The following is a 26,622-nucleotide window of genomic DNA, read 5'->3' as shown; positions in this document are numbered from 1 at the left end:
TGAAGAAAATGTACTTTGTGTGAATTTGATAACATTTTATGGCCATTTGTTGATAAAGAAGGCTATTTATTGCTCTTGATCTGTCAATTCATTTACAATGCGGTCACTCAGGCAGTTTTGAGACCCTTTACCTTTCTGCACGCTTGTAGATATATTTATGCATTAGTACTTGGTCCATTTGAGGCTAACTGAATTGGCTTGGTACATATAAAGCTCTTTCTTCTATAGCTATATAGAGTATGTTCATTCATACATTTAATAGTAAGCCAGAGCCATAAAGCCTGAAAAACCCTCATTGTGTTCTCAGCTGCACAGTTTCCTGAAAAACTGACATCGAAGTTAGAAAAATTTGTGTTTGCTTTTATGACCAAAGTGAAATGGGTCAGAGGGGCAGACTAAGAACCCAACAGTTTTTCCAAAATAGTTTTATAGGATGTTGTTAAATTCTAATCTTTTTTTCCCTTCAAAATCATTTAGAAGACTTATGTGTTCTTGCTTCTCATGAATCATTTTGTACTGCTGGGTGTGACTGTCTTGAGGATTTCTTTCAAAACATGACAACTCATCAGACTGTCCTCAAATTATCCATGAATGCTAATGATCATAAAGGTAAAGTCATGTCCACCGATGCCATTAAGCTGGGCCTCAACGTTTTTCAGGTGATGATAAATGCTTCACAAGAGTTAATTCTTCGATGGAAAATTCTGTGTTCCATCTGTAAATTGTATACTGTATTGCTTCAGAGGTACTCAGGCATTTTAAGAACTGTTTTGCAAAGTTAAATTTAGCATCTCTATTTTTGAGCTTTATAAACGGTTTACACTTTTCGTCTTCTTTTAACAAAAGGCTAACAATGACATGAATACCTCCTGGAAAACAATCTTCACTCTTCTTTTTGTTGTAAACTGTGGAAAGATCCTTTGATCGTGCACAGCTACTGTCTTCTATGATAGTCCAGTCCCAGAAGGAGACATATAACAAGAACATTTGAGCATGACTTAAATATGTCTGCAGTTAGACTGTGATAAGAATGCAGAAATTGTGAGATGATAAAGCTATCCAGTGTCTGTTGTTTGTATAATAGTGTTGAGGAGACATTATGCCAACCTATAACCATGAATTCATTAATATTTCAGCCTTGTGATGAGTTATTCATCCCTTATTCTAATCATGTACTTGTTATTCCTGTCAGTGAAGACTGACAGAGAAGTAGAGAAGTAAAACGCCCAAAATCTTTTTGACATTTTGGAGAGATACTGTTTTATACAACTCCCAAATGCAGTGTTTTTCCTTTTGCAATGTAACCAAGGTCAACATGGCCATTCTGTGTGTTCCTACCATCCATCCATCCATCCATCCATCCATCCATCCATTTTCTTACCTGCTTATTCCAGTGCACTGTCACAGGGAAGCAAAGGCAGATTTATGTTGGCCAACAACCACTGATCATGGCAAACAACAATTCGTGCAGTCCTGGAGAGTATTAAATCGCCAATTAACCTAATATATATGTTTCTGGGCTGTGAGAGAAATCCAGAGTATCCACAGAGGCTAAGGGTAAACATGCAATTTGTACAGAAATGCTCCCAGTTCGACTCAGGAACCTTTTAGCGGTGATGCTTGAATCCTCACACCACCACACAGCCCTCCTGCCATGTCCCCCATAGATTTGTTATGTTTGCAGCTTTAAGCTTACTTATTTTAGAAACCATCTCCTGACACCTGAGGGTCACAGCAACAGCCAAATGGCACATAAGATCAGGTCCATACTTGTTACCATCTCAATCAATAAATAAAGTGGGAAAAAATTATTAGACCATCTTTGTTCTCAAAAATTTCATGTTCATTTTATTGCCTTGTACAACTAAAAGGTACATATGTTTGGAAAACAAGTATGGTCTAATAATTTCTTTCCACGACTGTACATGATGAAAAAACACCCTCACACAGATTTTTATAGTCAATTTACTCAGAAATTCTAATCAAAGATTTTGGGTATTGGGCTATTTTTAAAGATTAAAATATTTTCAACATGACAATCTGAGAGTTATTTTACTTATTTATATTATAACCAGTGCCGTTGAATGATTAATTATCAAAAATAAGGTTCTTTCCAATTTTGTTAATGTGTGCTTTGTATGCTTTGTTCCAGATTGTTCAGAGTTCATATATATTACTTTTTAAAAACAATAAGCATAAAGATTATAGACCTTCACATCAGCCAAAATATATTAAATAATGATGACATTAAAATCTTTTTTAAAACACATACAAATATGCTGTTTGTAATATGTTTATCAAGATTCAAAAGTCTTAATATCATCTATTTATTTATTGTAATCCAGCAGTTTAAATGACTTGTTACAAAAATTGTTGCATGATATGCACAGATTTTTTTTTACTCAAAAAGACTTACAGCCAAAACAATTTGAGCCAATTACTAATTGCACTTACCATTTTTTTCCAGCAGGTGTCCCTCCAACCATAGAAAATGACATTGAAGACAACAAGAACTTCAGTGAACAAGTCAACACAGAGCTGTTCAAGAGCCCATACAGAGCTGAGCTGTAACTCACTGTTAGCAGCATTTACTGACAATAAAATGTTGGTTGAACAAGTTTACTCTGGAAAGTATGGATGTGAAAACTGTTGGGATCAAAGGTCACGTTTTCATTAACAGGAAGACATTAACTTAATGGAAGCGCTTCAGTCAAATAAATCAGGTTGCAAAATTAATTTTGGAGCTTCTAAACACTACAAGTGAACATATCAAAGACTTTTTATGTGCCCTTGAGGCATATAATGTGAGTGTAAAATCAGGATTCACACACAGCTCCAGGCCAGATGTCATCAGGTCATCTATCCAATGAAGCACCAGTAATAATGTTGTCAAAAGTGATGCTGGCTGTCATCCTGTCCCTCCTCATCCTTCTGACTGTGGGTGGTAATGTGCTGGTGTGTCTTGCTGTCTGTGCCTCTCGAAGCCTCCGCTGCCTCACGAACTGTTTCATTGTGTCACTGGCTGTGACAGACTTGCTGCTTGGCCTCTTGGTCCTGCCATTTTCTGCTCTCCTCCAGCTCAACGGAGAGTGGCCACTTGGCCCAGTCTTCTGCAACTTCTATATCTCCATGGATGTTATGTTGTGCACCGCCTCTATACTCACACTGATGGCCATTAGTGTGGACCGCTACCTGGCTGTCACCATGCCTCTGAGATATACCTCACTCGTCCTGCCGTGGAGAGTTGCTGTAACCATGGCGAGCGTCTGGACAGTGTCTGTGGCTGTGTCTTTCCTGCCTATTCAAATGGGTTGGAACACTGTGAATGGGACGGTGCAGAACCACGGGCCTTGGGCGTCAGAGAGGAGATGTCGTTTCGAACTGAACAGACCTTATGTACTTATTGACTCTCTTCTCACCTTCTTCCTGCCTCTGGTGGCTATGTGCTGGATCTACCTCCAAATACTTCGAATTGCACGGGCACAGGCAAAGCGCATTGTCAGTACCCGACCCATGTGCATCACCAGTTACAACTGTAGGAAAAGTCCTTCCACCAGCACCACTCTGGTGTCCAGTGTTACAGCTGTGGCACTGCGAGAACACAAAGCCACTGTGACATTGGCAGCGGTGATCGGGGCTTTTGTAGTGTGCTGGTTACCTTATTTTATCTTATTCACAGTACTGGGTCTAAAGGAGCATCCAGACCCTGGTTTAGTACCAGAGTTTCCTGTTGTGTTGTGGCTGGGTTATGCCAATTCAGCACTCAACCCTATCCTCTATGGAGCCCTCAACAGGGACTTCAGGTCAGCCTACACTCGTCTGCTAAGATGCTGGTGCCCTGCTCGGTGGAGAAGCCAACAGCCCTTTTCAAATGTAACAGCAGGTGAAGCTGCTCAAATGAAGCTTTCAAGTTCCAGTCAGTTTAACTGCAAAGCTGGTCTTTACAGAGTTGTGTAAAAGTCTCCAGCCTTCCACCCTTTCTGTATATTTTGCCAGACCTTCTTGTAATAATTTGGGCGATAGTTTTGCAGGCTTTCCGAAGGTCTTTTGAGATTTCTTTCTTTGGGTATTTGCAGCCTTTTCACAAATTTTCAGGTCAGTGCTTCTACATGAATATGTTTGAGGAAAAATATTATTATAGGAATATTTTTCTTTGCTTTTAAGAACACTGACCTAAAAAAAAAAAAAAAAAAAGTATATTTATAAAATGAGGAGTGGCTCAAAACGTTTGCACAGAGCAGTATTTTGAGGGAGTACATTTTGCAGCCAGTATGAATATTATATGCTGTATATTTTTGTGTCATCCTGAGTCCATTATTTACTTTCCTTTTCCCTTTTCACATCTCAGCCAGAGAGCAGCTGACAGAGGTGACACTGCTGTGTGGCCACACCCCAACCACTTGCAGGATGACTATAGCAGACCAAAACATCATGCTTGAAGAAATTAACAGCAGGACTACTTCACCAACTATTCACTTTGCAAATGGCACTGCTGCTGCACATGCCAGCAGCAATGAAGGGTAAATGACTGTTCAGTGTGTATTTATATGACACTTCATTAACAGAAATAGGAAATGCTGCAGAGGGGTCTGAGTCATCAGTGGAGTTCAGCTACTTTTAAAAAAAAGATGGATGCCCCATCATCTCTCGGGTGGCAGAGCTATAACACTCGCATTCAGTGATTACTAAATGCATATGTCACTGCACTGGCTCATGCAAGACATTCTCAGGTCTTAAAACATCTTTGTTTTTTGTTTTTTTTTTTATCAGTTTTGAGTTATTCTTGCTCATAATCCATGTTATACTAATGCTGGGATGTTGATCAGCACACTTTGGAAATTATACCACCCAAAAGCAGAATCTATGGGCCTGACAAGAAAGAGCAACAGACTGATAAACCACCATCCATTCAGTGCTGCAGCAGAGCCACCAATAATGCCACATGTAAATATACAGCACTTAAGGGAATCTCTGCACACTCCATGGGCCATGTCTCTACCAGAACAAATTAACTGTGATGCACAGATCCTGGCTGAGCCATCCACAGTGTTTTAGGCCAAAATGCTAATTAGCCCAAAAATATACTCTCAGCACAAAGGAGACACATTATCCAGTTCCAAAGCCTGCTTTCATTTCTCTGTTTATGTTTATGAGCAACACTTACTAATGAGCTTGCAAAGTGTGAATTAGTTAAAGCAAGAGAGGTTTTTTGCTTTGTTTGTTTTTAGATGCTTTAAAGTTTAAAATTCCGCCCACATAAAAAAAAAAACTCTCATGTATTTTTTCTGTGCATTGTATATGTATGTATATACACACACACACATATATATATATATATATATATATATATATATATATATATATATATATATATATATATATACACATATATATATATATATATATATATATATATATATATATATATATATATATATATATATATATATATATATATATATATATATATATATATATATATATATATATATATATATATATACACACACATATATATATGTAGCTGTTAGCTTACCAAGTAGCAATCTTACCTCTCCAAAAGGTGCAGTCATGCTCTGTACTTGAGTAATGAAGCTGTTTAAGTAAATGTTTTTATCATTTCTGCACATTGACACCAAAGATAAATGGACCATTAATAAGCCTTTTATTGTCTTTATTTGTCTCTTTAGAACTCATTTCACTCAGCCACATTTCAATGAAGAAAATGGGACTCAAGAGTGCCTTCCAGTGGAAAGATGAAGTACCACAGCTTAGACATGGCAAATAGATATTTAATTTAAAAAAAAGTATGTTCCATAAAAACCTGCAACCAGAAGGAGGAAAGTGATAAACAGACTTTCAGTACATGCATCCATGTGTTAAAGTGTGTTACCATTGAGTGTGTGCCATGCAAAAGTAATATGTCGATGTTAAAGAATGCAGCTACTTTCATGTGCCACGTCATTCTGTGCTGTGAATCTGCTATTTATTGAATTATACAGTAAATGTAACAGGAGTCTGAGATAAATGGGATGTGCTGCTAAAGAGGAGATCAAAGAAAGAATATCATATCCACAGCCATTTTTGGAGCCAACATACTGTTGAGTATGGATATGTATTATCATGTGGGAGAAAGCAGACAGTGTGTGTGTGTGTGTGTGTGTGGTAAGGAACACGGGTACAGTGAAAATAATTTATCACAGCTGTCAGTAGTTATCGCTTCAGACTATTGTCGCATTAACACTGAACCTTCTACGTACTTCAAGCTATTTCCTTTGAGGGATTTAGAAATGCACATTAATATTCATTCAGTAAGTGATTTTACAAACCGTTAAGCCAAACAGAAGCATTAATTTGCTATTACAAACTTAGATACTCATTGACGCACCCCAGATTTTGTTATAGTTAAATGTAAGAGAGAAAATCCAATATTACAATTAGTGGCAACACAATAGGCTGAAGCTTTCTACTTCCATATGACTTATCTCTGTGTTCCTATGCCAAATATAATACATTCTTCCCATCTGCTATTTCTTTCAAGTGTAACTGCACATTAAAAATGAACAGATATGATCTTTCACTCTCAGACTCTAATGTCATAAGTAAGCTTAACTAAAGGTATTTACACTCATCAGACAATAGCACTAAATCCACCTGCCCAGTATTGTGACTGGCACCAGGATGTGAGCTGCAGATGCTTTGGGTCAACATGAGGCATCTGTGGATCCATCTTGTACTCTGAGAAGTTCAACAGAACTGAGATCAAGAAATATAAACAACTCTGTCAATGCAGGCAATTTGCTGAATTTCAGATGTCATGATTGAGCATTTTCATTTTATAGCAAAGTGACCTGCAGGTGAGTGACCAATGAAGTCAGAAGGGTGTCCTGGAGGGGGTTGAGTTTGCTCTGCAACAATGTTCAGCTGTGTGGTGCATGTCATACATGTGAAGACCCAGAAATGTTGCAGAAGAAAATGTTATTTAATCATTTGGAGTTTCTGTGGGCCAATCCCTCTGTGGGGCCAACAAAGTACTGGGCATTGCAGGAGACCATTTTCAGTTCAGTTCAGCTTTATGACTATAGCACCACTATACAATGTCATCTCAGGGCACAGACACATCCAGCCAAGTTTGCCACTGACACAGCAGAGGTGGTGACAAGGTGGTTGAGGATCAGGAGGGTAGAGGTGTGGCAAATTGTGTAGCGTTATCTTGTCACTGGTTGGGGCCTAATTAACCCTAGCTGTGTCACCTGCTGGAGGGGATCTGATTGTTAAAAGACCCAAAACCACCATGATCCCAAGGTACGTCACTGATGATGTGTTCAGGCCCACCATAAGGTGTATCAAACAATGGTTTACCTTTTAAAGGGTTTCAATGTTGTGACTACAAATAAGGCAAATAGTGAAAAAAAAAAAAAACTGTTACAAGATTTCTGCACAAGTTTAAAACACATGATGTGGATACAAAGATTAGAGGTTGACAAATATCACCAAAACTAAATCATTGAAGAAAGTGAGCTTAAAAGTGCTCCAGCATAAAAACTATATTTTATTTAGTTTATAGTGAACTGATATAAAAGTAAGGTGTTTCTACCGATCAACTGACCGCATGTGTGAGGAGCTGCCATTAATGCATCCTGTTTACTCCTTCAAAGCTCAGTTTTGGTGCACTGATATAGGACTTTAGCAGTTTTATGTCTAGATTAAAAAGCTTCAAAGATACTTACAAATACTTCCCTTAACCAAACACAGAGGCAGGACATATGGCCAGAGGTGAGAAGGTTTAAGGATAACATATAGCAAGGTTACTAAATGTTACTATCTAATTTTAAATGTCTCAGAAATGACAATATAGAGCTGAAAAACCTGTTTCAGAATATATATATATATATATATATATATATATGTGTATATATATATATATATATATATATATATATATATATATATATATATATATATATATATACTCAATTCTCCAAAATTTGGGACAAAAAATATGTCATAAAAGATTAGATAGTTCGATTGAAACTAATAAGCTCCTTTCACATCATCAGTCTGGATTCAGAAGTAACCAATCAACTATGCATACTTTGGTTCAACTAACTCAGGAAATTACAAATTCCCTACATAAAAGGAAATACGCAGCAGGTATATTTGTAGATCACAGAAAAGCATTTGATGCAATAAACCATGAAAAACTGACTGATAAAATGGAAAAATATGGTATTAGGGGATTGACGCTGGCCTGGTTGAAGAATTACTTGACTAACAAGAAGCAATTTGTGGAACTGGCTGAAAATCAGTTGTGTTGTTGACATCGGTTGTGGTGTTCCTCAAGGGTAAGTTTTAGGGCCAACATTATTTATAATTTATATAACGATATATGTAAAATATCTCAACCACTCACGTTTATCTTGTTTGCTGACACACAAATATAATTGGCATGGGTGATAATCTGAAGGAATTTAAAGAAATAGTCAACACAGAACTCAAAAGAAATAAATCTTGCTTTGACAAAAATAATTTTTTATTGAATTAAAGCAAGACTAAATTCATGATATTCAGCAACAGTAAAATAAACCAAAAACATCTGCAACAAGCCATCAACAAGCATATCAATAATAGCTAAACCATAGAGAATGTGTTTGTACTGGCAGATCATGTGGGGGTATTCAGACACAGGTGGAATGTGAATTGTGGCAAATATGATGGAGTGTTGGTGTTTGTTTGCTGTCTTTTGAACTGTTTGATCATGGATAGTGTGGTCTGGGGTGTGTGTGTGTGAGTTGCCTATGTGTTCCTATTAACATCTTGTATGTTCTGTACAGGTGACTTGTTTAACGTTCATGGTTCAATGTCCGTAACTGCTCATGTAGGCCTATATGTACTTATATCTGGACTGATGGGCTTGGTTTATGTAGTTTGCGTGAATTATATTATGTGTAGCATTGACAAATAGAAAAAGGTGTGGGATTCAACAAGTTTCACACTTCTTTTTACTTCTTTTTCAAACCATAGATCGCTCCTTTGTAAGTTTTTATATTTTTGCATCACTTGTGTGTCTTCTTAATTTTGTTTGCTTATTTGTTTTGTATCTATGTTTGATTTATTTATAATCTAACTACTGTTTGAAATGAAGAAATCAATCAGTGTCACTCACCAAGAGTCCAAAATGCCACCAGAAAAACAGGCTGGACTTATTGATGCCAGCTTTGTCTTTAAGTAAACTTACTGAAAGGGTCTGAAACAATAATAAATATACTACCAATGCTGCTAAGTTAGTAGCGGTGGTACTGTGTGCATCAATATAATCGGTGAACTAGGAAATTGTACACCGATAAACGTTCCACGATTAAATGCGTTAATTTTTCTTTTTTTTTTTTTTTTTTTTTTTTTTTTTGTCTTGTCCAGCATTTAAGCAAGCAGACTGATGTTCTGGATGCTGTGTTCTGCTGAGCAAATTTATTTTGCCAAGGGGAACTTTTGTAGATGTAATGATCCCCTTGTATTTCTTGATTCTTATTTTATTTTTCAATTTGTTTTGGATAATAGCTTGTATTACAGAGTTTATGCTGCTGGACCCGACCGGAAAGGACAGGAAAGGGGCAGAAAGAGAACAGAAAAGAGAACATAAAAAAACAAAAAAAAAACAAAAGAAAGAGATCAATGCATACATGTATATGCACATACATACCCACCTACATATATATGTATATACACTCGCACATACATTATATATATACATATATACATACATACATACATATACACATACATACACATGCATACACACACATGTACACATACATGCATACATAAAGATAGATATACATACATACATATACACATACATACACACACACATATATATATATATATATACATATATACACATATACATTCTCACATACATACACATACATATACACACACACATACACACACATACACACACATATACATACATACACATCCACTCACACATATGCATACATATATACATATCCATACACATACATACATACACATACACATACACATAAGTACACACACATACCCACCCACACACATAAATATATACACCCACACAAATGCGTTAATTTTTCTAATGCTTGAGGTTTTGTTTTTTTTTTCAATTAATTAATCGTAATTAAAGTGTTAAAGTCCCACCCCAAATATATACAAGTGTTGTTTATAGGCCTATATATAATTTATATATATATATATAAATAAATTAATTTAATAATAAACTCATTTCATCATCACATGCTCACAATATTAGCCCCAAAAGATGTAGGGAAAGCTGTAAGCAATAATGTGGTGTATTTTAATGCCCTAACATGATCTTTTCCTTATTCATGTTTTTCTTTCTGCTGCTTGACAACAGCAAGCAGTATATTCAAATGAAACTATGATGTAAATGTGGATCTCATGTTTTAAAGGTCTATTTTAGTGTGTCTGCCTTTGCTCAGAGCTCCTTGTATCTTTTTTTTTACCATTTAGTAGAAAGACTATAATTACGTTTAATAAAAACTTGTGATCTGCCTTCTCCAGCAGAGAAGTTGTCAAAGGGGATCGATTCCTGTCTGGCTAAATAGTTGTTTGAACCAGAGGAGGAAAAGGTCTCATTTGAGGTCATCCAATAAAAATTTGATATAAAAATATGAGAAAGAAGAAAGATGAGCAGGACAGTGTTCCACAGCTTTGTTCCACTGGACTGTTTTGAGACCCACCCACTCAAACAAGTTTAGTTTGTGGGTACAGTCTTGTTTCCCCTCAGTAGCTAATAGCGGTATAATAACACATCAATCTACATAGAGATCATGTGTTCAGTGAGCAAATGACATTGATCCGAAATGCAAATATTGTTCAAAAAATGAAACAATAAGCATTTATCAAACATAGTTTGAAAATAGCCATATTTTGGCATATCATTTATCCAATTATTACTTGTCTGTCTTCATTAAAAAACACATTTTTATTTTAATTATTTAGTTTAAATACTTAAGCTCAGGAAGAAAAATGTTAAATGATATTTTAGTTGCTTAGATGATTTTGATATGAATGGAAATACTGGTTTAAACTGCCGATTTCCAGTAGCTGGTAATAAGTTCACTCCTGCATCTGTTAAAAAGCAACAACATAAAAAACAGAAAAAAGAGGAGGCGTACATCTTAAGTTGTTCTCCTGTATTTCCAACACTGTCCCCATGTAGCTGTGGAGTGTGATTACCTCTAAGAGTAGTGTCAGGCCGTACGTATTATGTCTGAGCCCTGAAAAGGACCTTTCATGTTCCTAATTAGTCGTTGTTGAGTACGTGAAACAGTTCTAGTATGAACTGTGAATCTGATATTGTGCAACTATTGTTCTTAATTACCTTGTCCATGAGAACGGCTGGATAATGTTACACTACTATTAAGAACCAAGATAAAGAATTACTTATTGTTTAAAAATGTTTTGCTTTTCCATTTTTATACAAAACAAGAAGCAAAGAAATATGTTACAGTTACAAGTGTGACGCCGGATCACACACTTGTACATTTTTTACATGTGAACAAACACACAATTTTTGGTTAAAGTTGCGCTGCACTTACAGACCTGGCAAGATTAAGCTGTGGATCAGTTCCCTGTGTGTATGCAAAATTATGCTAAAAAGGCACCCACTGTGTTGCAAACAGACAGCATGGTCTCCTGACAAAGTGACAGAATGTGATGAGTTTAGACTGGCAACGTGTTGTTCAGTCAGTGTGGCCCACACAAATGTAATTGCAGCTTTTGGATGCTGTTCACAGTTTGTAATATTTCCAAGCAACATTTAGTTTTCTGAAGCTCCCTGTGAGACAAGTTAACTGAAAAGATAGAAGGTCAGCATACCTTTGGCCATCTTTGGCTGTGCAGTTTGCAGCTTTATTGCAGGAAAAAGGCGCTATCGGATGAATCCCTGCAGCACAGAGCAGCAGAACAACAAAAATATGTCATTTCATTCAGGAACAAATGACTGATTTGACTTCATTTCTATGTGTTGCTGAAACCTCTTGTTTTGCTTTAAAAGCTTAACATAATTGTTCTAAGAGGGATCAGAAGGACTTTTACAGAATGCAAGTTTTCTCATGTATGCAAAGAAAGTCTGATACAAATGTAATAAATGGTCTTTAAGTGGATCTGTAATTTTCCCTAGAGTGTGGAAAAGAAGGCAAACAGATGCAGAAATTGTTCCAAGTTAGTGAACTGGTCTGATCTACAGTTTTTCCTCTCCTGCTCAAATTGATTAAGGTTTTCTATCTTCCCTCAAGAGTCTCTGTGGTGCTACATAAAAATAGTTTTCCCATGGTATTCCTGGTCACTCAGCGTCCTTCTCCATCTTAGCCACTGTTTTTGTTTTTTTTTTTTTCCAGAGTGTTCACTGACAGATCAAACCACATGAAAACCATTCATCACTGCTTCTTTAACATCAGTGTAAGTTGGGAAAAAAGGGCGGCACACACATGCAGGCACAGATACCACTCACCCAACTACCTCTGTATAGGCTATCAATCATGGATATTGTCATTATTCTGTGTCATCGACAAGACCCTTTTCTTCTCTCTCTCTCTCTCTCTCTCTCTCTCTCTCTAGTCTCGTCTTTCTTTTTATCCCTTTTTCTTTCTCTCAATTCTCTCACTCTTACGCACACACTCAAACAAAGACGGAGAGAATCATGAATCATAAATCTTATGAATGCCATCTAAAGACTGCTCAGCGCTATGAGATAGAGCGATGATTGATAGACGAGTGTGACTGTGGCGAAAGCAAAGAAGATGGACAGAAGGCTGTAACCAGAAACACTGAGGTCGGAAGCTGCAGTTCAGGGGTCAAATGCATCAGAGCGTCAGCACACAATATGGTGGAGAGAGAAGGAGAAAATCTAAAGGGTAGGGGGTTGTGTGAAGGAGGGGGGGGTAACATTGAAAACGAAGGAAGAGAAAAGGGAGGGCGAGGAGGAGGGGATGGAGGATGCTGACACACTGAGGCTAAAGCCATAACTCATCTTTTATTAAAAATAATGAAAAAAACTTAATGAGTTAATAATATCTGGAGAAAGAGATGGGGAGTGAGTCGAGATGGAGGAAGGGACATGAGGATAGAGGAGAGGAAAAGAAGAAAGGCAATGAGGAGGGAAAACCAGCACGTAGAAAAGAGGGCAGGGTCAAAGTATGCCTCCTTCCTCTCTTTGGTCATTTGTTCCACTTTTCAAAGTTCACTCAAGAGTCATTAGACAGGCAGTGACGATCACAGCAAGCACTCTTTCTGCAGACCCAAGTCCCATTGCATGCTTGGTAATTAAAGGCACTTAACAACCAATTAACAGTGATGAGCTAAATTAGCAGGATATTGTCTCCTTTGACTCAGCTACTGCATTATCAGTGCTTTGAAACAACGATGAACAAACCTCAGTGGCCTGTGTTGCATGTAGGCAAATGACGGATTAATTACTATTAAAACAGCAGCATCTTAATGAGCTTGGAAACAATTAGAGGGGTCGTTAGCATGTGTGGAACGGCTGAGATCAGAAGAAGGGAGGGTGTGAACGAAACAAGAGAGAAATCTTCATTGGGAAGCAATACTGATTAAATGGACGTACGGTCGCACTCATCGCCCAATATCCACGGACTTATTAAATACATGACATCACCATTTGTCTTTTCTAGCATCAAGCTACTTTTCTCCTGCCATTATCTTCCCCCCTTCTTCGCAGGCTTCCCCAACTCTGTCTTCGTTTCATCTCTCATAAAAAGCCTTTTTCTTGCTCTTCCATTCCTTTCTCCACTTTCTGCTTTTTTAACTCGCATTTCTTCCATCCCTCCTTCATGCTTGGGGGGCACAGTCCTGTGAAGGAATTTAATATGCAACTTTTATATGAGAAACCAATCGCATACGTCTGGGTCTATTGGGCTCGCAATCTATCGGCCAGGACGGCTAATGCAATAGAGAGAGCTGGGGCTATTTATCACGCAGGGAGCTATCTTTCCCTCTATCTCTCCCACTCTGCCCTCGCTCTCTCTGTCTTTATTCAAGCCCAGATTCCTGGCTGCCACTAAATCAGGCCAACTATGAGCTATGGCTGCCCAGAGGGCATCTCCTCCTTTATGGGAGGATTTGGATTTTGTATCTACTGGTTCCTCAGTGGTCGTTGAGCCTGAGCTAACGGAAGCTATAAACATTCAACAAACAAAGGCAACAACTTAACTGTCCCTCCATCCCCACAGTAATGATTGTGAACTGGGAGAGAAATATGGAAGTAGAAGGATGAATAAAGTTGATAAATAAGATAATAAGGGGCATTTACAATGATTTTGCGAGGATGTGTTTATGTGCATATCTTCAGACAGAGAGCGGGGAAAGATTACAAATGCACAGACATGGTGGTTCGCACACAGGCATGAATGCCTCAGCAACAAAGGGCTCCCTATAACCTGATCTTCTGCTGGGACAGAATGGTTGTGTAACATAAATATTTAATAGTTGATTAACAAAAACTTGACGCACTTGCTTTTTATTTACCATGTTCGCTGAAGGCTAAACATGGCCAACATGCTACATACATACCAAGTACATCTCAACAAATATTTTGTGTTCAGTGTCACTAATCAAATGACAATTAAGCTAACCTTCCATGAGCCATTATCCAAACTTCAGTGAATGTTTACCAACTATTCTTGGCATAGTTTGGTGAAATCGCTTGGTTTCCATGGTACCAGCCTCATATTTAGCCATTAAGTTTCAGTTTTCAATTATTCTTTCAACCACTATGAGAAATCTTCTGGTTCCGATGGCAATAAAACAGTCCCAAAGCATTATGCCAATAGCATCCAGCTTAACAGGTAGTGCAGTGTTCTTGGATTGAACGTCTCAGCTTTGTTCATGCAAACTAAATTCTAATACTAGTGGCCAAACATTTAGGTCTTTCGGTATGTTTAATCATATAGTGAGATACAAATTTTTACCAAACTTGAATGCGTTGATTTTGCAGTGGGAGTTTATTGGCAGTATCTCCAGATATAACCATGTAAAACTAAATTGACTGTTGAAGTTGACTCTGGTGTTCCAACAGCTCCTATGGATCACAGCAGACTTAATCTTTGAGTTAAAGCTGGGGTAGGTAATCTTGCTCAGAGACATTTTTTTCTACTCTGGGTGAAGTGGTTCCTCATCCTGATAGTAGTCTATACGTTTTGTAATCATGAACAATAGAAATATAGTTAGACCCCTCAGTTTACTGAAAATCTGTAAAAACTCTGACCAATCAAAACGTTCGGGCCGAATTGAAGTTGTTTATTTCTTATATTTCGTACGCTTCTTCTCCCGACTCTCCTCCTCCCGCAGCTCATGCCTGTTAGCCACAATAGTGTGTTAGGATGAAAATACAAAGTAGTGAAGAAGAAACTCGGAAGGCAAACATGGGTGAGAAAATGCAGGAAGGATTTCCCCGACCCGGCTCGGTTTATTTGCCTCCCGTTAAACAGCAGAGAAAGAGGTGCTGGAAAAAGTTGGTGGACAAAGATGCAAACCAGAAAGCACTCAGAGAGCCCAAACCTCCGCCATGGCCATTGAAAAAAATTCCTGGATCCAAACGGTGATCCGGATCCCCACCAAAATTTAACCAGTTCTTTTTCACATTTCCAACAACTCCTGAAAATTTCAATAACATTTCCATAACTTTTTGAGTTATCTTGAACACAAAAAAGCCTTGGATCACACAAGGAGCAAAACCAGAGGGGGAGGAGCCAAGACAGGATGCTACTTTCAAATCTTGCTAGCTCCCCAATATTACCTACCCCAGATTTAATCTTGATCATCTAGAATATTCTTCAAGGCTCGAATTGCCAACTTGGGTTATTGTAAGAATCTTGTTGAAGTAGATGCACTTTAAAGATCTGGACACTTACTCTATGCCATGTGATTGTTGTTGTTATTAGGCTTCTGGTTTGACCCTCTGAAGGGGTCGCCACAGCAAATCATCGCACAGATGAATTGGCACATGTTTTAGGCCAGACACCTTTCCTGATGCAATCCTCACTCCATGCCATGGGATTATTGTTTAAAATGTTTCCATTTAACTTGTGTTTCCATCAGGTCACAGTGCATAGTCAAATTCATACCTCGCACTGGGCTAACATTCTTCCAGTTTATCACTGCATTTGCCAATGCTAGCAGTTGCACAACAATGAGCGCTAACAGAAAGTCAAGAAGCCTTAAAACTGTATATTTTGTTATCAGAAAACCCTGATAACAACTTGTGTACCAAATTCCTTTTCTTTTGTGAACCTGCATCATTTATAATCATCAAATTCAAAACAAGACTGAAAGCCTGTTTTTGTTTTATCACACAACAATCCAAGGTGCGCTACACTATTGTACACCAAAGCCCAGCTTTACTAGGCTCATCACATCCATGTCATGTCAGCTTTTGTGTGAAAATGTATCTACACATGTTTGGATAATATACCTGAGACATACAGTTCTCAGCGATTTTATCAGCAGCTGCACAACTTCAAAAGTTTCCTGCTGAAAAACAAAAGCAGCACTTGCAGAGGATGCTGCCCACCTGCAGCAATTAAAATGCCTCCAAAAACCAAATTCATTTCAACAAATTAGCCACATTACTGGCCACTGTGTAATCGCTGATGGCAATTAATAAGAAATTAGTCACAATCAGCCCTTTATTAACATCTCACCCAGGGGCCGCGGCTGGAAATTAATAACCAGAGATTCATCTCTCTTACTGTCTTTCTGGCTCTCTTTCTCTCTCACACATACACACACACCTTCAAACACACACACCTTCAACCACCTATATTGTTCGTGAATCACCTCTAAGACACAGATTTTTTTTTCTGTGTGGATCGTCTCATATGATCCGCAATCTGCTCGTGTAAGCTAGCCAGCTTCCTCTTTACGAGGGTGTGAAAACCCCCTGATAGACGAGCGTGTTCGTGCATATGTGTGTTTTCTCACCAGCACAATCAACACATGTGCTCTAAGCAGTGTGTGGACATACATGTACTGTATATATTTAGAGATAAATCACATTGCATGTCTGTGTGATCTGTGCTTTGATGTGCGTGTGTGTATCTGAGGTGCTACACAAATGGGGAGGGGGCACTGGTGGAGACTGAACCCGCCTCTAGGGGTCCTCACACCAATCAGCAAAGCGCACCAAGAATCAATTAACACCAGTGGGAGGGGGCAGAGGCTACGGCAGTCCACAAACTTAGACTCACACATACACACACACACACATACACACGATGTCCACATGCATACTGCCCACACACATGGCACTGTCTGAGGAGATATCCATCAGATCACACACAGCACAGTATGCCAGAGTGTGTATGTGTGTGTCTTTGAGACCTGTCCCAGTGTGCACCGGTCTCTCATGGTGTGAGGTTGGGGAACAGATTGGGGGTCAGCAGGGGGGTCAGGCCAGGGTCACCCCCATCTGAGCTGTGTGTGAGTGCGTTAGTCTGCCTGTGTGTGTGTGTGTCTGTGGAGCCTGACCACCACTACAAGGGCTCACTGGCAGGCAGAAGTGAATAAGATTGATGGTGTTGATTCATACTACGATTTCATTGTTCCCGTGGAATCCATAGAGAATAAATACATCCACAGAAACTATGACGGAAGGGACCGAAATGAGTATTTCACATTTCATATTCCTCCCGCACTCCTTCTCTTTGTGTGTGTGTGTGTGTGTGTGTGTGTGTGTCTAGTGTGGGGACAGCTGCTGACAACATAAAAACCATTCATCATTGCATCTTTACTGTAGAATTATTGACAGAGAGGTGGATGAGGAGGTGTGCTGGCAACGTCGGACTAAAAGAAAAGTCACAGATGTGCGAAAAAGAGGACAAGTTGGGCAAAACTTTCAATGTACGGCGACTCAAATCCTTTAGGTAGCTTAGCCTAAAATAAAAGCAGAGAAATTTCATATTACAGCGCAGTTAAATAAAGTGATCACAGTGCCTCCACTTTAAGATCCCACCTCTTTCTTCTTCCTCTCTACGCATTGCCATCTCCATCTGTTAGTCCATTGCGCTCGTCCATCCACTACCCCCCTCCCTTACTCGTTTCCTCTCCTCCTCTGCTCCTCTCTGGCCTTCCTACCCTGAGGGAGGTAAGGTGATCTCCTTGTGCTGGTGTAAGTGACTGGTATTAGTCTCCTTCTCTGTCTGTCTGTTTGATCCCAGCACTAATGACTCCACAGGGACTAAGGGTCTGATAATGGGAAATCAATATAGAGAATAGTGCTCTGGAGTGGCCTCACTTAGCTCTCGCTCTTTCACGCCTCTCAGCAAAGTGCCTCTGTGTGTGAGAGTGTGTGTGTGTGTGTGTGTGAGGAAGGGATTATTGTAGTATGTGGTTTATAGGTCTACTGAAAATCGTGCACATTTTGTTGCATTTCTGCACAACTTCTGAAGCTTTTTAAAGGCTGAATTGCATCAAAGCTGCTGACAAATTAACAGTCCGACGGTTTTCAAATGCATATGTGGCTGTGTGTGTGTGTCTCTGTGTGTAATCGGTCACACTATGCCTGGGGCAAGACAGGTGGAGCTGGTGGCATGAGGCTGGTGGCCCCCCTCCATCCTGAGGGGCCAGAAGGCCCTGCAAAGCAGGGGGCTGGAGTAGCTCTCTCTGCCAGGAGCCAGAGCACTATGGCTGGTGGCAGCTGGTCCTCCTTCCCTCCCTCCTTTGCTCCCCTGCATGAGCACCCCGCAGGCAGGCAACAGGAGGGGTGAGGAGGTCAAGAGGCAGGAGAGAATGGGCGACATGCAGCATAATCGGCTTTTATGAAGTGGCGAGGACGCAGACAGAGGGAGATTGGGAAACACAGCTCTGACACAATGCAGCTGACTACAAGCAGTAATGAATTAACACATTAGCGCCACGACCAGGGGCATCCAGGAGCACTCAGCTGCTCCTAAACGCAAACCTTCTCTGGCATGCTCACTCAGATATGCGCACATAAATCAGTCAAAAGTCATTAAAGCCACGAGAAACTAATTAATTACATCAGTCACTTTGTCAGTGGCATATCTTTGAAAGATGCTCCTGATCAGCAACTGAAAAGCAGAAACTTTTCAGCACTCAGAGCAGATTAAGCAGAGGTTAAGTCTCACTCACAAAGAAGAAGCAATCCTCTTGTCCAAACTCAAGCCATGTGCTCAATTATCATCATCATCCCCAAATGATCCCCATTAATGCTTTAACTCTTTCCCCTTACATCTCCGCCTCAGCCGTCCATCCATCCTGTTTCTGCTTTCGTCCATCCCTGTAATTCATGTCTGTGTGGTTGCTTACTTCCCGTTCTCACTCTCTTCCTCCTCTCTCTCTCTCTTTCTCCCTCCCCAACTTTTAACCAGCGTGAAGAAGCAGCCATGCATTCAACCATCAGACAGGCTGACATGGTCTACCCTCACACACGCAGAGCCAAAAGCATCTTCCTCCTCATGTTCACTAAAACAAATACCCAGCAGGGAATCTTTAAATGTTAATATTTGCACACACAAAAAAAAGCTTATGACTTACATGCTTGATGACCACACCAGAATCAAACATCTTCCTGGTTTGTTCAACAAAAATGTTGCTCCGACAACATTTAGACTGCCAACCTTCTGCACTCATCCATCTTTTAGTAAAAAAAAAAATTAAATACATTCTTTCCAATAAAGCCAATCTTTGGGGATTATAAACTTCATAACCGATAATTAAAATCCTTTAATATCTGCCAGACCATAGAAGTAACATTTACGGTGACATTTTACCTGGTTTAGCTCCTTTTTAACTGTCTGTCAGTTGAACTGTGTCCACACAAAGCTGCAGAGCAGGGATGATGATGGTCATGTCTTGGTCCCTGATGAGAGATCCCATTGCTCTCTTCTCATCCAACAATCCCACTGAGCATGTCAATATGAAACACTATCCCCCCACACTGGGGCCATCTAGAGCAATCCCTCCAGTTAAAGACGGGTTTATATTGATAAGAGAGGCCTTGAAAACAGCAGCATCTGTGTGTGAAAAGATGCATGGAGAAAAGTGCAAATTAGACCAAATCAAGCCTGCAAACAGTACAAACAGGTTTTCCTTATATTGAGCTGGATGTAAGCGTGATGTACTACACAGCTTATGTTGTATGTGGGCTGAGAGGAGAGCAGGTTGTAAAGCTTTGTTTACCCAACTTTTTAAAAAAAAAAAAAAAAAAGTGCCTTGTAAATGCTGTCAGATGGCCAATGCAAGTGTCTTTCAGTTTAATACCACCTATATTAAATAGTTTAAATATTTTATAAGAGCAGGGTTTTTAGAGAGAGGGAGGGGAAATCGTTAGCTGCGGTAAAGTTTCATTAACTGGCCCCCATTTCGCTGCGAGGCAAACTCATCTCCTCTTATTGTAATAAAACAATCTCTGTCTTTCTCTGGGTACCGCTCTCCACTCATCTCCCTCTCCCTTCTTCTCTTTTACATCATAATAATACACTACATCCCCTTTAAATGCACTATTACTTACCGCTGCCTTTTCATATTGTAACATCACGGGCACTTTAGCGACAATATAAAAGCGTGTCATTCATTATTCAGAGGCAGCCGGCCTCGTCCCCCCTTTTAAAAAGTCAGGCGCGCTGCTGAAATTGATAACGGCGAAGAGACGCGCAATAAAAACGCAGCCCCCGGGTACCGAGCTGCAGCCCAGAACCCCCCGATTATGCAGATCAAGTGGTAATTTCTCAAACAAATCGCACTCTTTCACTCTTTTGTTGTCGTTTCTTTTTGGACTTTTGAAATCAGAGTGTCAGCTTTTATATTGCCTGTGGAAAAAAAACGAAGATTGATGTATCCTCAGTAGGTCTTTGGGGGCTGCAGGTTTTTTTTTTTTCCCTCAGAAACTAAATATTTTCCTCTAAACGAGATGACCTCAAGGCTACTTTTTTGCATATACGTTTGACATCCATTTATAATCCTTTTTCTACACCTTTTTTTCTGGAGCAATATAAAAAGGCCCACAACAACTAAACACAACCTAAAAGCTCAAATGGAGTTGTGTTTGTGTGTGTGGATGTTTTTTATTATTATTATTATTTGTTTGTTTGTTTGGTTTGTTTGTTTGGGGGTTTGTTTGTTTTTTTCTGTGGGAGGGGGGGGGGTCTTCTTGGTTTAACCAGTGTCCCGGTGATATCTCTGTAGGTCAAAGCTAATGTTTCATAATCGCTTATAATCATTGGATTACACCAGATTAGTAGCATCACACATCTGCAACAGTGCGACCCCCTTCTCCTCTCACTCTGTGGTGGGCTGCATGCAAAACGCCCAAATGAGTTACTCAACAGTTAGTCTGGTCAAGATGAGTCGGAAATATGGGGTTAAACGACAATGTAAGTGTGTTTTTTTCAATGCAAAGTCAACAATTAGAGAAATAATATAATATTTTCTTTTTCTAAATGTCATCAAGACAAACATAAAAATGTCCCGAGATGATGACAGCTATAACAGACCAATTCTCCCCCATCAAAAGCCACCGGTGAGCTCACATATGGCAGGGTGCAGGCAGCCAACACTCCGAGTCTGTCCATATTGCCAAACAAACACCTCGGGCCTTGTCCCATCTCATATTGCTTCATAACACTTTATTGTCAAGGGCAAGAAGCGGATCTTTTATAAAATATATATTAACTTTTACCTCAGTGTCTTTGCATTATTTGAATTTGTATAAAATCTCACACTTTAAAACTCAACAAGGTGTTTTTGGTCATCATTTCAATGCAGTTTCTTAATTAAAGAGGCGTTCATGATGTGATGACAGCAAATATGGTGACTAAGCGCAAGTGCAATGAAGAATATAACTTGCATACATTAATAGTTAAAGAAAGATATTTTCATGTCATGATAAAAGGAAAAAACAGTCCTGATCAATTAAAAATGGAGGGGAAAAAAGCTACCAAACATAAAGCTGGCTGCCATTAAGTGAATATGTCTGCTGCTAGTTTGTTAAAGTCCTGTAATGTGATAGCCTAAAAAGCCACCTGCCGCATCCCAGGCCGAGGCGCATTTGTCTGTCCATGAGACAAGTTAGTGGAAATAAGATTACACGGTCACTTTGGGCGCCTGTTACATTGAATCTGAGCGGTTAGCAGCTTCCAGAGCCCGGACACTTTATCTGAAGTAGCCCGTGGCTTTCCCTTGTCAGGTCATTTAATGTGGCACTGGCTACCAGGAACAAATAAGACCATAAGGCTTTGCCAAGCTCAGTAGGTGCTGGTGTTACTGCCAGTGCTCAACACGGCGGCTGTCCTCTTGTTTTAAATATCAGGATGTGATGTGCTAAAAAAATCGCACATTTTTTTTTATATCTATTATTGTAATTCTGCTCCCAAAACCTATATTTGATCTAAACCAATAAAATAATTTCGATAATAATAATTGAAAAGCTGTGCTTGTCACGTTTTTACTGAAACTACAGATCAATTTAAGACCATCTATAATTGTTCAATTAAACACCAACATTTTTTTTCTGATTTATTATCTCAAGTTCAACATTTTGACTGCAGAACATTAAACACCGCAGTTGAAATGAAGACAAAAATGTCACCACTTAGGAAGAGGGAGAGTTTTACATTTAAAGGCAAGTAAACCAAAGTGGGGTATTTCATCCACCATAAACAGTCATATTGTTGCGCACTTGATAATATTACTGATAATATTTTTTAGGTTTTTATTCTCGCGCATTTGGACTGAAGAGGTGTCAGAGACAAATGACGCACGTTGTGTCTCGCTTGAAAACGGAAATGGAGAAGCATCAATTCAGACTTGAACTTGCACAGGTGTAAAGTTTTTTCACCATTTCATGACTAAACTTATAAACCCACTTACAGAGCTGACAGAGCTTCATTAGGTTAAAATACAAGAGAAGTCTGGTTCCTCTCTGGTTTGATTTCTTTTCCCCTAACCCAAACCATACCAACAACTTGCTCTATTTTACCCAACGCGGTAAAAACACTCAATCAGACGGTCTGGAGATACCAAATGCTACCATATAGCTCTATAACACGTTGACACGCTGGGAAATCTGGAATTCTCGAGCCAAACCGAGGGCCTACACCCCCCCCCCTGACATTCAATCAGTCATTTCGATGCCAGCCAATGAAAGGTGGAGAGGAATGGAGGAGGACGGAGCTGCTAGACAGAATGTTTTGACGCGCTGAGAGGAGGACAGAGCGTCACATCTCTCCAAACGCCCATCAAACTTTCACCACTGCCCGAGTCTTTTAGAAGAGGCCTGCTGGAGACAAGGAGGACACGCTGGATTCTGGACATATAAGTGGACAGCGATGGAGACACTTTTGATGATGACTTTTGGTGCAGTTTGATCCCCCCCCTCTCGTGAATCCCCACCGAATAAACATTTCGTTTGTTATTTTTTTTCTCATCCTTTTCTGACTAAACGAGGGATGGAGCAAGCACCCAGTGCGCCGAGCCCTCCTCCGAAACCGGCCCACCACGAGCCCATCAGCTTCGGCATCGACCAGATTCTGGGAGCCGGTTCAGAGGCAGAAAACGGGCGCACGCCTGGAAGACAAAGTGGATCAGATTTAAGCAGCGGGGACGCGTATTACAGCTTGGGAAGCCCGACTGGGAGCAACGCGCCCTCGTACACCGCGCTGTCTATCTCGCTCTCCGGTATAATGCCTCCGGTGGATGCTTCAGCTCCGTACGGAGAGAGCAGGAGTCTGGGCAGCCGGGGAGTCATACGAGTCCCGGCTCATAGACCTGTGACAGCTCCGGGACCCCCAACCCCAGTCCAGAGCGCTGTTCCTGGGTTTGGAGGGCTGTGCTTCCCCTGGATAGGAAACAGGTTCGCCAAGGACAGGATATCAGGTAGACCAGCTGGTACACCAAATGAGTTCCCCTCATGAATCTTTTATCACTTCTGAGACGAAAGTAACCAAACATCAACAGTACTCACACCTGTTTAGTATTCCCTCTTTTTTCTCTTTTTATTATTGTTTTTTTTTTTCTCCCCCCCCCCCCAAAGCTAAAAGAAATATTTTTAATGAAATACGTGAATATTTAAAACAAACATCAGATTGCTAATTTACATTTTGAAGCAATCTATTGTAACACAGGTTATTAATGTTATACATTAAGGTGACAATAATTTTAACTATTTGTTAATAGTTTTTTTTTATCATTATGATGTGTAAATAAGAAAAACAAAGTTTATAAGATAGCTATCTAATATGGTCTAAAATGAAGAGGAATGTTAAGAAAGGTAAACTGGTGAGAAAAAGTCTGATTTCGCAGCAGTTTTGTAAATCAAGCGGGTTCAAGTTAATTAAAACGTTTTAGCAAACAAGTCTGTTTTAAATAAGATTAATTCCTGCCTTTATTAATAAAGGTTAATAACATGTAACCTGTAATGGAGCTTAAATAAGCCAAAAAGTCTGCTGTCATCTGAGTAATTGACTGTGCAGAGATCATCAGTTCGTCCACACAACTTTTAAATGTTAAGTTAGTTTTTTCTTAAATTCACTGCTTTTTTTCCTTCTTCTTCCTATACATTATATTATCATTTTACCTGTGTGTGTGTGTGTGTGTGTGTGTGTGTGTGTGTGTGTGTGTGTGTGTGTGTGTGTGTGTGTGTGTGTGTGTGTGTGTGTGTGATACAGCCTCATTTGGGAAACACTTTTCTAACAGTTCTGGTATCAATGTGGCCTTGAATTTCCATACTTACCGGAGTTTTCCCTTCCTGCAGCTGCTCTGGTGCCGTTTGCCGTAACGAGGCGGATAGGACACCCGTACCAGAACCGTACTCCTCCCAAACGGAAAAAGCCCCGGACCTCCTTTTCCAGAGTTCAGATCTGCGAGCTGGAGAAACGTTTCCACCGGCAGAAGTACCTGGCCAGCGCCGAGCGCGCAGCCCTGGCGAAGAGCCTGAAGATGACAGACGCACAGGTCAAAACCTGGTTTCAGAACCGCAGGACCAAATGGAGGTCAGTACCAAAGGTTGGATTAAGATTTGTTTCCGTTGTCCAACACACATTTCAACTCAAGAAAAACAAACGAGCTGAAATACAGTAAAATATATCAACGATTTCAGTGATCATTTAGATCTATCCTAAGAGTAAACTTCAGCTCACCTCTCTTTTCTCTTTCTGATCCATCACACGATATACAGGTTCGCCTGTGTATATATATATATATATATATATATATATATATATATATATATATATATATATATATATATATATATATATATATATAAGGAGATATAGATCGATAATAAATATAAACTGTGAATTTAAAATGTTATTATCATTATTATTTATTATATTAATAATATATATTAGGCTATAATTTACTATGCTATAAATTTATTTTTGTTGCTGTCTTTCTGCAACGTTATGAAACAGAAGATTTGTCTGTTTTCCTGAGTGTAAATTGTACAAACTGAATTATTTCAGCCCACAGTTCTGTTTATAATCAACGCTATAGACCTATTTTATTTCAAGGTGTATGCTTAAAAAAGTCTTTTTACTCACATGTTTTTAATCTTATTTTTATTCTACCTGCATGAAATTGCGATTTTATGTTGAGTGTAGAAATGTACAGAAATGTTTGCACCACCAAAGTGTGTGTTTCTTGATTAGTATTTATTTTTTATTTATTTTTTTACGTAAACGCATATTTTATTGATTTGATCCACGTTTAATTCTCCTCCTGTCGTTATTCAGGAGACAGACAGCCGAGGAGAGGGAGGCGGAGCGTCAGCAGGCCAATCGGCTCATCCTGCAGCTGCAGCAGTCCGCCCTCCAGAAGTCTCTCGGCGAATCAGCGGTGTCGGATCCTCTGTGCGCCCATAACTCCTCCCTGTACGCGCTGCAGAACCTCCAACCGTGGGCCGAGGAAAGGGAATAGGGACTACGGTAGATGAATTGAAGAACATGGGACGTACAATGGAGGGAAATAAATGTTACTGGGAAAAAAAACTAAAGTTTGATCACACACCATTGAAGCTGGTGCTTTTGGAACTGGTGATGCTATACTGGTGAATGATGCGGGTCTATGGGAACAGGCTTTGATGGACCACTATTTTGCAGCTCTGTACTTGGAAACCCCGGAACTTCGCAATATAAAGAAAAAAAAAAAAGATCAGCTGAAACAGACTTGCTATTAAAAAATCTTGTCAACCTGTAATTGTCCTCTTATGCTTGTTCTTATTCTGTTTGTTGGAATAAGATGGGGAAGAAATGTAGCTATAGGGGAATTTACTTAATTCTGCAAAACATAAGATTTAGTGTGTTCTAAAGGTTTTTTATTATTATTATTTTTCTTGATTTGCTACCATTTTTTAAGCTGGCTGTGCAACAATCAGCTGCACTTTTATCATTTTTAAATGAAAGCAAGGCCTTCAATATCCACACTTCAGAGAACATGCCTTGAAATGTGTTTAGGAGCTTTCAATTAAAACATCTGCTCTGCAAAATTCAAAATGTCTTTCAAAAAGAAGAATAACCTAGATTAAAAAAAATACAGATCCTAAGATCAGTTCTTATTCATGACAAGATTCATTCATTGCCCACA

The 26,622-nt window shown here is 39.4% G+C and overlaps 2 protein-coding genes across 2 annotated transcripts; both read left to right on the top strand.

Moving 5' to 3' along the window:
* Positions 1-2,883: 2,883 nt before the first annotated feature.
* Positions 2,884-5,760, top strand: hrh2a (histamine receptor H2a; the record flags this gene model as incomplete). The annotated part of the gene is made up of 3 exons (XM_079250118.1): positions 2,884-3,883; positions 4,349-4,520; positions 5,691-5,760. The coding sequence occupies 3 exons, from the start codon at positions 2,884-2,886 to the stop codon at positions 5,758-5,760; spliced, it is 1,242 nt and encodes a 413-aa protein (XP_079106244.1).
* Positions 5,761-23,486: 17,726 nt separating this feature from the next.
* tlx3a (T cell leukemia homeobox 3a) lies at positions 23,487-25,956 on the top strand (the record flags this gene model as incomplete). The annotated part of the gene is made up of 3 exons (XM_079250575.1): positions 23,487-23,913; positions 24,791-25,028; positions 25,773-25,956. The coding sequence occupies 3 exons, from the start codon at positions 23,487-23,489 to the stop codon at positions 25,954-25,956; spliced, it is 849 nt and encodes a 282-aa protein (XP_079106701.1).
* Positions 25,957-26,622: the final 666 nt, after the last annotated feature.

This window comes from Telmatherina bonti (assembly GCF_933228915.1).
Source record: "Telmatherina bonti genome assembly, chromosome: 12".
In the NCBI taxonomy this organism is placed as follows: domain Eukaryota; kingdom Metazoa; phylum Chordata; class Actinopteri; order Atheriniformes; family Telmatherinidae; genus Telmatherina; species Telmatherina bonti.
This window is presented reverse-complemented; position numbering and strand designations above follow the sequence as displayed.